The sequence below is a fragment of the Rousettus aegyptiacus genome, unplaced genomic scaffold (genome assembly GCF_014176215.1).
Source record: "Rousettus aegyptiacus isolate mRouAeg1 unplaced genomic scaffold, mRouAeg1.p scaffold_m13_p_16, whole genome shotgun sequence".
Taxonomy (NCBI): domain Eukaryota; kingdom Metazoa; phylum Chordata; class Mammalia; order Chiroptera; family Pteropodidae; genus Rousettus; species Rousettus aegyptiacus.
The window spans coordinates 21,416,071-21,432,617 of NW_023416291.1; the positions used below are offsets into that span (position 1 = coordinate 21,416,071).

Genomic DNA, 16,547 nt, shown 5'->3' on the forward strand with positions numbered 1-16,547 from the left:
TCTCTCTTCAGTCAGGAAGCACAAACCTGGGCAATCTCCTCAGTTTTCCTTAATTTCTCCTCCCAGGTCACAGTCATTTCCTGGATTAGCTTCTCTGATTCTTCCAGCCGGTCTTTTAGCTCGGGAGATTTCATTGCCTGTAAGTAAACGTTTATTCCATGAAATGTCTATATAATGCCCTGAAAAAAGAATTAGATCAATCCAGAAGGGCAAAAGTAACAATCTGCCTCCTCTCAGCTGTACAGCTCACTGAGGTATCTGATCTACTCCAGACATAACTGTCACCAACGCTCAGCAACCTGACTATGTGGGTCCCACAAACTCGTCCAGTTATCCAAGGTGGGTTTGAAAGGAAGACTCATTCTTCCCTTTTCCTCCAACCTATTATTGTAAAGATCTCTAATTATGTTTAAAGAGATAGTTCAAGCTATCAAGGATTATTTTTTAAATCCCAATAGGACATATGCCTAGACTCATATGTACGATTTATTCTAGTCTTTATTGATGACTTCAGGTATTTTATTCAACTACGTACAGACTAAATTTGTACCTGTTGCAAACTGGACGGTATTATTAATACCAGGAACATAGAAACAAAATTTCAAAGAATCTTGATGAACTGTAAAATTATTCCTATAATAGTATAAATAGTATAAAATTCTACAGGCAAAAAAAAACAATCAAGGTAATTGTTTTGACCATGTATTTTTACTGATTAATCACCAGAAAATGGTTTATGGCAAAGAAGAAGGCTATGGTCCCAGCCCCAGGAAAGAGTCTCACAGTGCTGGGAAACCGTGGGGGGAGAAATGTTAATTAAAGTAGGCATCCTGAATCTATTACTTTATTCCTTTTTTGACAAGAGGAGGAGCATCTGGTTGTAGGTTAGATTGTGTAGGTTTCATATTTAGTAATGAAATATAAATAACCTATCTTGGAGATAGAGTACCAATAAACAGATGAGTATTTCTGCTATAAAATGTTTTCTACAAACAATCCACAAAATGGAAAAACTAAATTAAGGTGTGAAAGACTTACTTAAGATTCCCATTCTGACCTCAACCAGTGAACAAATGATAAAACAAAAATCTTCTTCCAATTAATCTATACCCACTCTCCACCATTTTCTGCACTAAAATTAAATTACATACCCTTTGTTTCAAGCGTCTTTCTCTCCCTTACTCAATTATGCCTCTTCTCACTTGTCAGCTGCCTATACTGTGGAAACATTCTCTCAATTCCCTTTATTCTCTCCTCCTATTGAATCCTTAAACATCTGTAAAAACTTTCTAAATTTCGACTGACAATCTGTTTTCCTTTATTCATTACACATCTCAAATTTCTCTTCCTATAGGAAATTATCAAATTCTGGGTGAAGTATGCATCATTCATGTCTAAGAGGCAGAAAATTCAAGTTCTAGCTTTACTAGATTTTCCTAGACCCATAATGCATCACTCGGCTGCGCCTTCTACCTCTGCTTTGGTTAGCTGCTCTCGGAGTTTTTCCACTTCTTCCCGGAGATCCCGGATAATTCGTGCATTAGGATCCTCATTCACCACAGCATGGTTCACGATGTTCTTGGCGCGATCTGCATACCGCAGAGTTGAAAGGGTTTCATCATAGTTATCAGCTGCTGGACTCACAGTTGCTACCATGGCTGTCTTGCTGTTACCCCCAAGACTGTCCTAGAGGAGAAGAGAAATTGGGAGGCACTTTAAAGTTAGAAGAAAGCATTATATGAGAAAGCTGAAGTCAGAAATGGTAAGATAACCTCCCAAGGTCAAAGGTATATTTAAAGACAAAGTCAGGACTAAAATACAGGAATGCTGATTCCCAGTCACATGCTCTTTCTTTTCTGCCAAACTACTTTTCTGCAAAAAAGAAATTTTGGTTTTTGAGAAAGGACAGGAAAATACAATGAAGTCTACATTTATTTTAGTTTAATACAAATTAATTCTAAGTTAATTAGTTCTCTTTTAACAGGCAACATGTTATAAGTTAGCAGACTAATCAAAATAAAAGAGGATGATTTCTCTAATGCTTACAAAATCTTCCTTGGAGGAACTGAATGGCTGTGATATTATTTGTTATTTGATCAAACTGAATTGTAAAATTATTCCTATAATAGTATAAATAGTATAAAAGAGTGATTACCTACAGTCTACTCCATAAGCCAGGTACTTGGAATCGCTGAGAAGCCTAAGTAATGGCTCAGAAAGTGTTGTTTTAAGCTATCAAGCACCTTGTAAATTTTTTAAAAACATAATTGTACCATAAAAAGATGCAATTCCAGTCTTATAAAACAAAAGCTACATTGAAGGTGCTTCATATTATTCCCTCTGACAGCACCACAAAAACTACTAAAACTGGCTTCATGTTTTACACAACCATTTCTACAGTCTAGACGAGGGTGCTGAAAAAACTCACCTTCATTATATTAAAACTGGTAAGGAATGAACTTTAGAACAAGCTCTAGCAAATTCAAAAAAACTACTTTCGCTTAAGAATATTAAAAATAACTAGACGTAACTCGGAATTACAAAACTAGACAGCAAGTTCGGTCCGCCCCAACTCAGTGCACCATACCACAGCTGTGGCAGGCAGCCTCTAAGACGATGCCCAACCATGCCCACCTGGCAGTCCTGCCCCTATATCACCCCCGTCCCTTGAGTATGGGCGAGACTTGCTGACTTGCCTCTAAGGAATAGAATATAGCAGATATGACACCATGTCCCTTCTGAGATTCGATTATAAAAAGATTGTGGCTTCTGTCATGGGTGCTTTCTCTCACTCTGGGGATGACTGCTGCCATGAGGTGAGGTGGCACCTTGAAGGGACCACAGGAGTGAGATTGGGAACGGGTCTTCTGAAGCCTGCCAATAATCAGTTAGGTGAGCAGATGTGACCCCGGTCAAGCCTTGCGATGACTGTGGCCCCAGATGACACTCTGATTGCAGCCACATGAGACATGTCACACAGAACCACTTAGTTAGGCCTCACCTACAACCGTGACCCATAAAAACTGAGAGATAATAAATGACTGCTGCATCCAGCTGTTATGATTTATGGGCAACCTGGTACATACCAATAGATAACTACTAATATACTAATTATATACCATCCCAGGGCAAGAGGAATTACCCAAAAGAACAGATTAAGTACCCTCTGTCAGTAACAGAATATCACTGAATTTTAGATTCTCAAGATTGGAGAGAATACTCAAACAAGCCACTAATGAGGAATTCATCAGATCACACGAACGTCAACATTACCTTTGTGCAGCATTAACCAATATAAAATTCTTACTTTTGAAGATATCAAGTTTTCCCAATGTCAATATGTTGAAAATTTGTTCACGCAATCTGTGATTTACACACTCTTTGTGTATAGACTTTACTTAGTCCTCGGTCTTTTTGTGAATTTTGGATTCTTTATATCCTATTTTACTGATAAAAATAAAAAGACCCAGAACCTAGTCCAGTTGTGTTCTGCCTTCAACCCCATGATTTCTGCTCCTCAACAGCCACCCACGATAACACAGTAACAAAATAACACCTGGCAATTCAGAGTTCAGACCTGAGGAATAAGTGACCCGACACCTTCCCAAATTATTTTGTCCTAGTGCCAGAAACAAAATAATTCCATAGGTATTCCCAACAGTGATATAATCACAGACGATATGTCCACTTATTCAACCATTACTGAAAATTTAGTTTTCGACAGAAAACACAACTAAGATAATATATCTTTGAAGAAAATACACGTTAATGCATGGAAAGAAATATAAATAATCTGGACTTTAGGAAGCAAAGTGATTTCTGTGAAGCCTGTTTCACTCTTCACTTCTAGACACTGATCCCGCATTGTTGGTGCCCAGCTTTGGCAACTTCCAGAAATATGTCAAGAAGGATCCCATACACATTAAAGAAATTCCAATGTCATATATAAAGATCGGAGGAATTACATCTCAGATTGCCATTCAGTTCACTAACAAACACCGTGGCTGAGCGCTGCCCTTCGAGATTCACTGCATTCTATTAGCCCACAGGAAGAGCAAATGCTACTGGGTAAAAGGGGATATGTGACAATAAGTACCAAAGGAGAAAAGCATGCGCATTGTGCTTCAATTTGTGCTGAGAAAAGGAAACCTGGCAAACAAAAAATACTTGACATTTTAAAAGCCCTTGTGCATGAGCAACAACAATGCGCTTATATGCAAAAATGACCTCAGGCCATTAGCGAAAAGGAAATGGCAACAAAAGACCTGGCATTCATTCAAGGAGAAAGTATAAAGCTTCTTGTTTACTCTTTAATTGTTTAATTAGGCAAATCAGTTGAGCTTTGTTTCTAACGCAGCAACTGCCAATTAAATGGGCATAGGGGAGAAATTTAATTTTGGAAGTCAGAATTTCTTAAAACTGAAAGAACTCTTTGAAGCCATTTAATCAAATTATTTCATTTTACAGATGAGCAATTGAGACCCAGAAAGACTGACAGACTTACCAAACGTTCATAATGCTAGCGCAGCGCAGAGCTGAAATCATTCATTCTTTCAATACTTCACGAAGTTTATCATTTAGAGGGCAGGGGCGATGCTGGTGAGCAAATACTATATAATAAGAACTAAAGTAGAGATAAATACAATACAGTCTGGGAAAACGGAGAAAGAGCAGCCCTGAAAGGTTAGCAAAGACTCCTAGAGAAAGTGACATTTGAGACCTTAACGTGAATTATCGTCACCCAGGTAAAGGGGATGGGGAGGAAAGTAGGAGAGAAATTGAAGAGAAGAGGAAGAATGTTCCAAACAAAGCAAGAGCAAGTCCCTTAGCCAGAAATCACTTAACTAAAACTGATAATATCAAGAGCAAAAGATGAACAATGAGAAGTAGGAAGGGGACAGATTACCCAGGGCCTAGTAAATCACAAGTTATTAAAGAATTTGGACTTTATCATAAGGGCTTCTGGAAGGTTACTGAAGAGATTAAAGTTTAAGAAGAGTACTGTTTCAGAAAGCTCTTGCAACCCGACTGTAAAGAATGGAATGGACTAAGAAAGCTTGAGGGAGAGGTTTCCATCATCCAGGCGAGAGATGAAAGTCACCTTTCATTAGGTAAATGGCAATGACAATGAGAAAAAGTGGATGATTTTGAGAGAATCGTTATTGAAGTATTCATTACCAGAAGTTATATGATGTTAAGAGACCCATATTTAGAAGGTTACACAGAGAAGCAAAGATCATCCTAACACAAAATGGTCCCCCTACTGACCACTGCCCAAGTGAGTAACCACTTAGCCCTCCGAGAGAAGAGTGCTCACCTCGATGCCTCACTGAGTGCATCAGTTTCTCCAACTCTCAGATGTTATAAACATCAAGAGCACAACATAATTATAATGCAAATACAAAGCAAAAAAACTTTTTAAAATATTGCAAATCTTATTAAAAAAATGAGCAATTTTATGAGTTCAATGAAAGTTATGTTGGAAAATACCAGAATTATACCAAGTCGAAAAAAGATGAACGAGAGTTAGACTAAAAACTAAAGGAGGAAAAACTAAGAGACATAAAAGCCACTTCAAAGGAGAATGATTTGCCTATCAATGGGTTCAGAGAGGCCTTTTGGAAAACTGATTAAACCCTGAAATACGTTTTGCAAAAATGCCCTACTTATAACCTTGCTGCAAAAGTCAAACATGATAAAGAATGCCATGTGTGTTTTTTTTAATGACAAAGGTCAAAGAAAATATTCATTTTTTTAGCCTAAGAATTAACACTTAGAAGTAATTGTAAAATTATAACCTATTTTTACTAAACAGAAGATAGAGTGAGCTTTTTAAAGAAGTGTTTGATTTTGTTCTTCAAGTTCAAATATTTTCAAGTTTCTATCAATGTTTGGTAACAGTCAAGTGCTTCTCCTTCTAATGAAAAGTAACCTTTGATAAGAGCACAGCCTCAGCAAAAAAAGACGCCAGCGAAGCCACCCTGGATTCCAATCTTGTTTCTGCTTCCATTGCCTCAGCTGTAAATGAGAAACACCACAATGCACCTTCCAAGGAGTAAATGAGGTGATGTATGTGAAGCACTTAGCATGGTACCAGATTTTCCTAAAACAAATTCCCCTAGCCATCAGCCTACGAATGGCCACTGAATAATTACTTAGGCCATCTTAACTATGTCAATTAATTCAACAAAAGATATATCCTATTGTTGATTTAAATAGACTAAGGTAGCAATACTGAAACAAAAAAAAACAATGAATGTTCTGCTTTTTAAATCCAGGGAATAATCATGAATGATCAGGAAATGTTTCTGTGGAAAGTCTGAGGAAGAAATAAGTGTCTTGTTGAGATTTCTTCTGAAAATTAAAAGGATGCGATTTCAAGGTTATTAACACAGAAGACCAGTACAATTGTTTCCTTAGTAGAGAAATGGTTTATAATAGCCCTTTAATTCGAGAGTTATTAGAAGTACTTTTAATTATCAAATTTTATTTATCTCTTGTTTTAAATTTCAATTTTACTGCATTTTGGCCAAAGGAACTAATCTACCTGATTTTCTAATGTGGCAAAGTATACTTAACAAAGCATATTCGAATGGTGTGAAGAGTTTTAGAAAGTGAAGTAAAATACCAGTAGCCCCTTGAGAGGGTGTGGGAACTAGGAGAAAATCCTACCCCCTTATACGGTTCTCTAAACATGTCGTGGACAAAGCCAACGTTGTGTCTTCTACTATACTACTTGGGGACCTGTGTTTAACTCACTTTTATATTCTCAACCCCTAGTACAGTGAGTAACAGGTGTTCAATACATTCTTGACCAATGAGAAAAAAAGGGCTCATAAAATTATTTCTCTATTTTAAAGAAGTAGAAAAAAAAAAGAGTAGAAAAATATTTTGTTACAGGTTGGAATTAAACTGTTACTAGATTTTATATCCTCTAACTCCCAGACCAATATCCAATTCACCAAGACTAGATACAGGGAACTCTGAAGACTGGCAGAAACCTGGGAATAGTCTCTCTTTTCCCCAAACTCTTGTTCCATGTCATTACCATCTCTCTCGTGGAATCACTAACTCATGTTATAATATTTTGCATACACATCGTATCTCCCTTACCAGACTCTGAGCAATTACAGGGAACAGAGTGTCTTACATTTATGTTCTCCTTGGAGCACCTCATACAGTTTTTTTCCCCTCTTTCTCATTTACACTTTTTTCATTCACAATGATTCAACCAAGAAATGATTATGTGATCTACTCCGTATCCTTAACATCTTTAAAAAGCTGAAAGCAAATTAAAATGATCATGAGTAGTCTTGAAGTTATTCAGAAAAACAGGGTCCAAAATGTCAAACAAAAGGCGTCTGTGAGAAAGAGAGCAGCCCGGCTGAGTCTGTCAGACAGACATTGAGAACTCCTTTGCTATGACTCACTGAGCCATCAGATGAGCACTGGGTCCATTTTCTTTTCCCCAAAATCTCAGAGGCAATTGTGCAATTCGATGCACCTAAAACTCCCACTGCTTCCAGGTTCTGGTCAATCGAGAAGAAACCTATACTTAATCAATTAGAATTATGATTATCAATTTGAACACTACTGGAAGAAATGATAATTGGGAGAGACTAATATTCTACTCTTTATTCTTCTTGTTACCAACCACCAAGAAGGGAAAAAAATAACTTACTTTGAGCAGCCAAGTGAGAACTGAATCACGATATGGAACAAATTTATTCTTGTTTTTGCCAGCACTCTGGTCTGCTAGGGCTGAGATTACCAGACCGAGGGTTGTGAGGGACCTGCATGATGCAACAAACCATAATAACCATAAAAAACTAAGTATATCATATGTCACTTCTTAGCACAAAGATTGAACATCAAGATGCCTTTGTACCTGCATGAGAATAACACCGCTGTCAGCGTTTTGCAGCTCTGTTTAAAAACACATACACTCTAAAGGCCGATAGCCCTCTAATACTGCCATAAGCAATAAAATTGCTTAGCTCAGTTATTTTTTCATTTTTGTAAATAAAAATGTGACCTTTGAGTCAAGATAACGGCATAGCATCTGGATGGTGTTCTATGATCTCCAGTTGGTTACTGATGACTTACTATCTCACTATGTATCCTTCTGGAAGCCATGAGGATAGAAAAGATTACTTCCTGCCCACAGGAGCTGACAATTTAGCTTGAGGTAGAAATTATAACCACATGAATGAATTGGTGAATAAAACTTTCTGTGGGAAGTTTGAGGAAGAAACTTCATAAAGCTCTAGCTTTATGGAATAAATAAGCACCACAGAGTCATAAAGGGAAAGCCCGATGTGGTTAGTACCCATGTCTTTGTTTGTTCAGGGACACCCATGTCAAGATCAACAGCTAGACTCTGATAAACCGATGATCTCTGTCCTTTTCTATAGCTTTGACCAGCTGTTCTCAACTGGAGGTTCCTGTGTCCACCTAAGGGAGCAGCTGGCAATGCCTAGAGATGATCTGGGTTGTCACGACTGGGGTCCAGGAGAGAGGTGGGAGATTCTACCACTACCTACTGGGCAGGGGCCAAAGATGCTGCTAAGCATCCTGCAATACACAGGACCACACCTGGAGACAAAGAATCACCAGGCCCCAAGTCTCAGTAAGGCCGCTCTTGAGAAACCTCTGCCTTGACCGAGTCTGTGCTCTTTTGCCCCATCAGGCTGAATCATAAAATAGGCTCAAACCATAAAAAAAAAAATCTGAAAAACATTCTAAACTATTTATTCATTACAGCCCTTAATCAGTCGAAATCTGACTCTTTTAATAACCACAGAAGGTCCTCTAGTTGGCTGTTACATCCATAAAGCACTAAAAGCAAGTTTCTGAAAAACGTACTTGTTGATGTTGCTCCCCTCCTTCAACCTGTCGCCAGCAGCTCCCGTTTTTGTTGCGCGCTCGCTGCCGGCTAAATCGACCAAGCTCAGTTTGCCCACCTTCTCTCCAGATGTCTAGAAAGCAAATGGATAAATACTTATACACAGTTAACAAATTCAAAAAGTGAGACCGTCTCTACAGAATGCATTTAGTATCAAAATCCTTTATTAAAGAGTTATTTAATGTTATTTTTAAATGAGTTTGTGCTGCTATAAGAGAGTATAAGAAAATTGTACAATCTAGTTGTAGATACACAATTGTACAAACACTTCTAATCCAGACAGAATGAAAGTTATCTCAGAAAAAAGTGCCTCCCAAAATGGGACATTTTGAAGGAAACCCAATAAAATTTTCATAGGGAAGTATACAAAATCACTTCTAAGGTTTAAATTTTAATATAATTAGAAACTATGCTTAAAATTTCAGGAATATTTACCAATAATTCTAAAGAAAAATTATTTGCAATCTTACTGATATAAAAAAATATTAATCTTTTATACAATATAATTCCTCGAAGACTCAACACTTTCTAAAATTTTTCATATTATCATAAATTCCCCTATTTCATAATTCCAGTTATTAAATTTACATATTTTTCTAATTAAGATATTATGTAGAGAGATATTTTCCTTTATCAACAATGTTCTATATCAAATTACACATGTAACGTATTTTATACTTCAGCAGCTATATAAGAAATGTGGGAAATTAATGACAAAATCTATAGAATGAATCATTTTTTTAAACTTTCCTTTAAAATATACATTTATTTCCATAAATAAACATGTTGCTAACAAAAAGACAGCTTCCCAGATCAAAAGTACATTTGGTTAAAAGTCTTCAGTATGTTTTTTGTTTTATGCAGAAAAGGAAATAAGAGACAAAGAACTTTTTGTTGTCGCACTAATCTTGCTGTGATGGTAAAAGAAGAAAAACATGCTTTCAGCAAACGAAAATCTTGCCAAAATATAACACTTTGCCGGGGTGATTATTTTAGTTTCTAGCATTTGAAAATTGATTCTCTAGGGGTAGGCATCAAAATAAAATATACAAAAGTTTATATTAAGAGTTAGAAGCATACAACCAAGAATGCTTTATTCAGCAAAGCTATCATTTTGGGTCGAAGGACAGATAAAGAGCTTCCCAGACAAAAATAAGCTAAAGGACCTCATCAACACCAAGCTAGTATTGCAGAAATTGTTGAAGAGACTTCTCTAAGAAGAAAAAGCATGTATCAAAATCATGAATAAAGAATGGTAATAACTACATCTTTATCAACAAGTACGTCAAATGGAAAAGAGTTAAAATTAAGTGCTCCAATGAAAAGATAGGGAAGCTGGAACGAATAAGAAAACAAGACCCCTACATATGTTGCCTATGAGAGACTCACTTTAGATTAAAAGACACACACAGACTAAAAGGAAGGAGATGAAAGAAAATATTGCCTATAAACTGAGAGGGTATTGCACTGAATGAAGTCAGTAAGGTAGAGAGTAGAGAAAGACAAATATCACATGATTTCACGTACATGTGGAATCTACAAATCAAAATAAACAATTACAATAAAATGAAAACAAACTCATAGATACAGTGAATATTTTGAGGGCTACTAGATAGGAGGGAGGGTTGGGGGTGCAGTGAAAAAGGGCGAAGGGATTAAGAAGTACAAATGGATATGAAACAGTCATGGAGACAATAAGTGCAGCATAAGGAAAATAGTCAAAATGTTGTAACAAATATATAAGGGGATTTAGTGGAGCGACCACTTTACGAGTTATATGGGTCTCTAATTACTATGCTGTATAACAAGAATTAATTTATTATTGTATGCCAACTATAATTGAAAAAAAAACCTTATTGAAGTTATACAAAGTAAGTATGAGTAACTGTCTATTATACTTCAATAAAGCTGGGGGAAAATTTTTTTAAATATGCCATTGTATGTATATACCACATTTTGTTTATCCATTTATAGATTGACAGACATTTGGGTTGTTTCCACCTTTTGGTTATCTTCTTATGAATAAAGTTGCTATGAACAATATTTTAAAAAGTTAGAAAGAAACAAATGTATGAGTCAACAGAAAAATTTTCAGTATGTAGAAGCACACCCATCTTTGGCTCTGCTTACTCTTAAAAGCTTCAAAACCAAATATTCAAAAAATTATTACATAAATCTAGTAAGCTTATAGTACTATTTCCCCAGTGCAATTTATTCCTTGTAATACTTAGTTGCTTAGCAGAAGATAATATTTCAAAAGTATCTCCATGGAATCAGCTAGAGTATTAACATTAGTTTTTATCATTAGCCATTATAGTTCAAAAAGCAAAAAATGCTCTTTGGGGGAGACTTTGGACCATGAGCTCGCATAACTTCTGTTCCACCTTCCTTAGTTGGAGAAGGGGGTTAAATCCTATATTTCTCAGGCTCCCTTGCAGGCCAGGGTTCAGGATGTGACTTAGGTTCTGTCAATCAGATATATTTGCTCAAGATTTGGAAAGAAGAAGTAAAGCAGAGGCTGTCCCTTTGCCCTTTTAGGGTTTTTCTGCCAGCAAGCAGGATAGTGGAAGGATGAAGTTTTCTGCAAGAGTGTCACAGCATACTCTCTCCAACTTCCAAGGTGCTAAGAGGCAGCTTCACCAACTCCTGTGTCCTGGATCACAGCTATGGGGTGTGCCTGGAACTTACAGCTCACGGCATAGCGGTAGCCTCACAGGTAACAAACAGCATCTTGGTCCATAAGATCTGTGTTGTTATGGGAGTAATTACTAGAGATTCAGTCTAGAACCCACTCCTCTTCAGGTATTCCAACACCTCTGTAATCACCCAGATTACAGAGTTTCGTGTCCTGTGTCCTAACTGATGCACATGTCTGGCTAGGGCTTTAAGTCACCTGATACTTGAAGGGAATAAGATAAACCATGACCCACTTAAAAAAAAAAAAGTCATGCATCTGAATACCTACCCCAGACTTCACATCATACAAAGTATGTGTGAGGGTGATTTTGAAGACCGCATGTGATCGACTACTCTCCTCATTCATGTTGGTCGCAGCAACTGTACGAGATTTGTTACCCTCAGACATCAAAGACTCAATATCCTAAGTGAAAACAAGCGACAGACACACATTTCATTATATGTCTAATAAGTATTAAAACTCTGCTATACTATGAAAATATAATACAAGTTTCACTATTAGGTCAACCATATTTGGGGTTTACACTTTTTCAATTCTATGAAAACTCAAATAAAATACATTATTTTATGTATGTGCAGAATAGAGTGGCAGCTCTGACTGAGGAAAGTTTAGAGGTTACATGTTGAGTCTCACAAGATGGACAAACATGCCATGCCAATCCTCATCTAATCTAGAAATTTTTAAAAATTTAGTTTCTTTAATTATAGAAGCAGTAGAAATGAGCTGTTAAATCAAATTAGATTACATGAATACGCAACAAACAAAAATAATCTGTAACCCCTTCAAGGAGGCAGATAATTATATCACCACCTTGGAGTGTATCTTACCAGACCTGTTTATAAAAATAAAAACATCAACAGACTTAATTTTCTGTGCAGATTTACTACTTTGTTGCTATTATTGCTAAAATAGAGACAGCATGATGTGATATAGAAAGATCATGAGATCTTCACTTTTAAAAATGTTTTAAGCTCTAAAACAGTTACTCAACCAATCTAAATTTTAGTTTCATAAATAACAATACAGAGCTACATCATCTACCTTACAAGAATTTTAATTAGGGACAAGAAAGATGCTATGTGTGTCCACTAGATGCCTCCTGTACCCAGTTGTTCTAGTAAAGGAACCCAGTCTTCAGCTGAGCACATTGCAACAGAGCTAAGGGACATTTCCCAGATGCCCTTGCAGCCTAGTCTGGCCATATGACTAAATTTTAGTGAACGACAGCTAAAGTATAATACAGGTCATTGGAATTCTCCTTAAAGGGTGTAGGCACACTATCACATCTTGATTCTAAGAGCCATCTTGAACTATGAGAATAAGGGCATTGCCATAGAGCTGGCAGGAATCTAGGTCTCTAATAGCATCTTAAGGGCCACCATACCAGACCTCTCACCATTCGTTCTTTCATTCATTCGTTTAATCAAATATATATTGAAAGTACCCACTATGTGCCCGGTACATTTTAAGATACTAAGGACACACAATGATCAAAACAGATAATAATTCATATTCCAAAGAACTTAAGTCCCATTATATTTTTTCTGTTACATGAAGCCAAACATAATCCTGACACACACATATAAAAAAAACTTTGAAAATCATAAGGTTCTATTTTGCTGTATAAATAAGAAAGAACAATGTTTGACAAAAACTTCAACATGATCAATAAAATGCCTCAAAGTAAAAAATATTAACTGCAAAAAAAGATATAAGTAAGCTCCAGAATGGAAAAATAACAGCAAAAGTTAAATATCACAATTTTCTTGATCCACTCTAAATCCATTTTAGAGCTAGTAAATCTGATAATCCTGAGGCTTAATGTAAAAGTTTAACCTATTTAGCCTACATTTATTCATTGGTCTCTAAATCTGTTGTCTCATGCATGAACTCTGCATTGAGCCTTTTACATTTTTAAACAAACAAAATGTCTTTTTATATTTCTAGTCTCTGAGCTCTCAAAAATATCTTGATCTCTCAATGCTGAATAAATATGCTCTCAAAAGATCATTATTAAAATACCAATAATATCTAACATTTATATAAGTATTCTAGAGTTTTCAAAAACTTTTCACACGCATTATTCCATTTGACCTCCTCCAGGAAGCCTTCCCAGACACCACTCTCCCCGGACACCTACTTATCCATTTAAGTTAGGTATCCATCCTCCACATAAACCCTGAACATGCATTGATCACTGCACTTACAACTACATGCTGTTTAATAATACTTTTTTAACATCTGTAAGCATCTTGAGGTAATGGACCATTTTCATTTTTTAATACCTTCAGCACAATGTCTGGCATATAATAGGTACTCAATAGAGGTTTACTAAATGAAATAACTACCATCATTCACGTTGATCAATGAGCAAAGAAACAAATAAAACTACCTCATAAGATAGTCAAGACAATAAAACCAATTTCTATTTTAAAAATGAAGAGAAATGGGCCTCATGAGATGGAGTCATACAGGAGTCATACAAGAGAATTATGTGTCACTAGATCAACAGTCTCTGACTCTTAATTCAATGTCCATTACATCACAGAGTGCCGCCCCACCCCCATCCCCCCCATGTGCAAAGGCTGATGGCGTCACACAGAGCAGAACTGTGAAGTATGAAAATGAAGAGAGCTAACTGATGGCCAATGAGTGATTCTCTCAACTAGAAACAGGCTCTGAATTCCACCTACTCAACTCGTATATTTTATTTCATTATTCAACTAAATCATAAGCAACTTCACTCTTTTATATACTAGGGGGAAAAAAGTTGCCATGCATCATTTTAAGAGGCAACTGTAAGGCACACCACAATTTTAGAAGTCATAAAATATGAAAAAATGTGTCTCACAATAGGTGACTAGGTGGTATGCCTTGCAAATATGTACACCTTTTCTCAAAATTAAATTGTCCTGACAGTCATATATAGCTTTTTAAGTAAACATTTTTGTAAAAATAACTTTTTTTAGTGATACTATAATTTTTCTTAAATAAAAAAAATCATCACACATTAAACAAAAAGCCCTGCTGTACTGAATTTAGTTAGTTTACATAAAGGATGTTGTTACCTTATAACTTGTGACAGCCAGTTTAGAAAGTCCATCGACATAGGGTCCCAACACATTGTGCTCTCTGACTTTTAAAGTCTGACGGCTTCTGTTCATTAAAAACAAAGAAACAATTTTTAAATATCTTGTTTTTCAAAGGACTAAACTGTACTCCGTAAAATACATACCAAATGCAACAAAGATTCCAACCGACTTGATCCCAGAAGAATTTAAACCAAAATTTAAAATCCTGACTGGTAACAAAAACTTCATAATGTGGTAAAATATCACATCGCTCAAAAGGGTACACTGTGGGATGTCTATTTACTACCGCAAAGAATGCAGAGTCAAATAAATACAAACAATCTACTTGTCATATCACAGAATGTGGTACAAAGAGCAGAAACTCAATAAATGTTAACTGTGCAAGAAAGGAAAAGTACAGACCAACCTCGACCACAAATAAAGACAAACAAAAATAATGACAAATAATGAATCTGATGATAATTTAATAACTTAAAATTGGGTTTATCTCAGGGTTGTCAGTTTTTTTAAAAAAAGATTCATGGCCATTACCACATTGATAGACTTAAGGGGAAATAACCACACATGATCATTTTAATAAATATAGGAAAAACATTCAATAAAACTAAACACTCATTCACAATTAAAAAGATAAACCTTTTAGCAAACATAGAACTGGCAAACCCAGTAAAGGACATCCACCAAAAACCTAGAGCACACAGCATACTTAAGGATAGCAACCAAAAATATTAAGAATATTCATTGATGATTTTGTGGCATGTGAATTACATCTTTAAAAAGCTCTCTAAAAAATAAAAACATCATAATGCAGGAATATTTGTTGATGGTGAGATTACAAATGAATCTCATTTTATGTAACGTAATATTTTCTAGTTATTTGGAATCTTATTTGGAAACTTTCATGGGGGTGACAACAATAATAGCTAACATTTACTAAGCACTTACTATGTACCATAAATGTTCTAAGACCTTGGGTGTGTCATCCCAGTCTATTTCACAACAGCCCTCTGAGAAATTATGTAACATTATCATACCCTCTGCACAAACAAGGCTGAGAAAGCATAAGGAAAAATTAAAGGACCTGGACCAGAGCTAGGTAAGTCCAAAGCCCAGGCTATTAATTACTAAACTATACACAAGGAAAACATCTAAAAAATTGCTAAAGACTATGAAAAAAAACGTAAATTTAAAGCTATTCTACATAAGCACTGTGGAATACAAAACACAAGAACAAAACCAGCTAAGAATTTCTGGCATGAGTAAGTCTGGTCTGGTCTCTAAGATGACGGTCTTCACAGAGGTGAGGGTACAACACAAGTATCTAGGGCAGAGCCAGACTAAGCACAGGGCACAATACTCAGCAAGATGTGGGCCATACTTTTTACCTCTGGCCTCCTTTCGATCCTTGTTTTGACTTCCACGCTTACTGCCCTCCAGCCACATTGGACAGCTGAGTCACTCTCTCAACAAGTGATTTCTTAACTCCTCCATGCTTTAGCACAGACTGTCCCCTATGCTTAAATGGTTCTCATCTCGCTTCTCTGTGAACAAACTCCTACTCAGCACAAAATTCATCGAGCACCTTCTGTGGAATCTTCCCTTCTCCTCTGGACCAAGATTCTCATTTTGATTGAGCAATGATTCACTATGATTTACTGCCTCCAAGACCAACTTTCCTCAATTATCTTCTTCAACCAAACGTAACTTAAATGCCTCCACTTTGTCCTCACTTTGTCCATACTTTTGACCTTCTGAAACTTCATCTTTTCTAATTAGAGTTGACATTCAATATTATATTAGTTTCAGTTATACAGCATAGAGTTAGACATTTATATATCTTACAAAGTGACCC

General features: G+C 36.2%; 1 protein-coding gene across 9 annotated transcripts in view; it reads right to left on the reverse strand.

The window, feature by feature from the left end:
• KIF13B (kinesin family member 13B) overlaps nucleotides 1–16,547 on the reverse strand; it is a 166,546-nt gene that overhangs the window by 90,561 nt on the left and 59,438 nt on the right. For all 9 annotated transcript variants that reach the window (XM_036233587.1, XM_016144678.2, XM_036233591.1 and 6 more), the window contains 6 exons: nucleotides 14,672–14,759; nucleotides 11,871–12,005; nucleotides 8,866–8,978; nucleotides 7,682–7,793; nucleotides 1,474–1,686; nucleotides 27–137 (listed from right to left, as the gene is read on the reverse strand). In XM_036233587.1, the coding sequence (XP_036089480.1) occupies nucleotides 27–137; nucleotides 1,474–1,686; nucleotides 7,682–7,793; nucleotides 8,866–8,978; nucleotides 11,871–12,005; nucleotides 14,672–14,759 (772 nt within the window). The remainder of the gene's footprint in view (nucleotides 1–26; nucleotides 138–1,473; nucleotides 1,687–7,681; nucleotides 7,794–8,865; nucleotides 8,979–11,870; nucleotides 12,006–14,671; nucleotides 14,760–16,547) is intronic.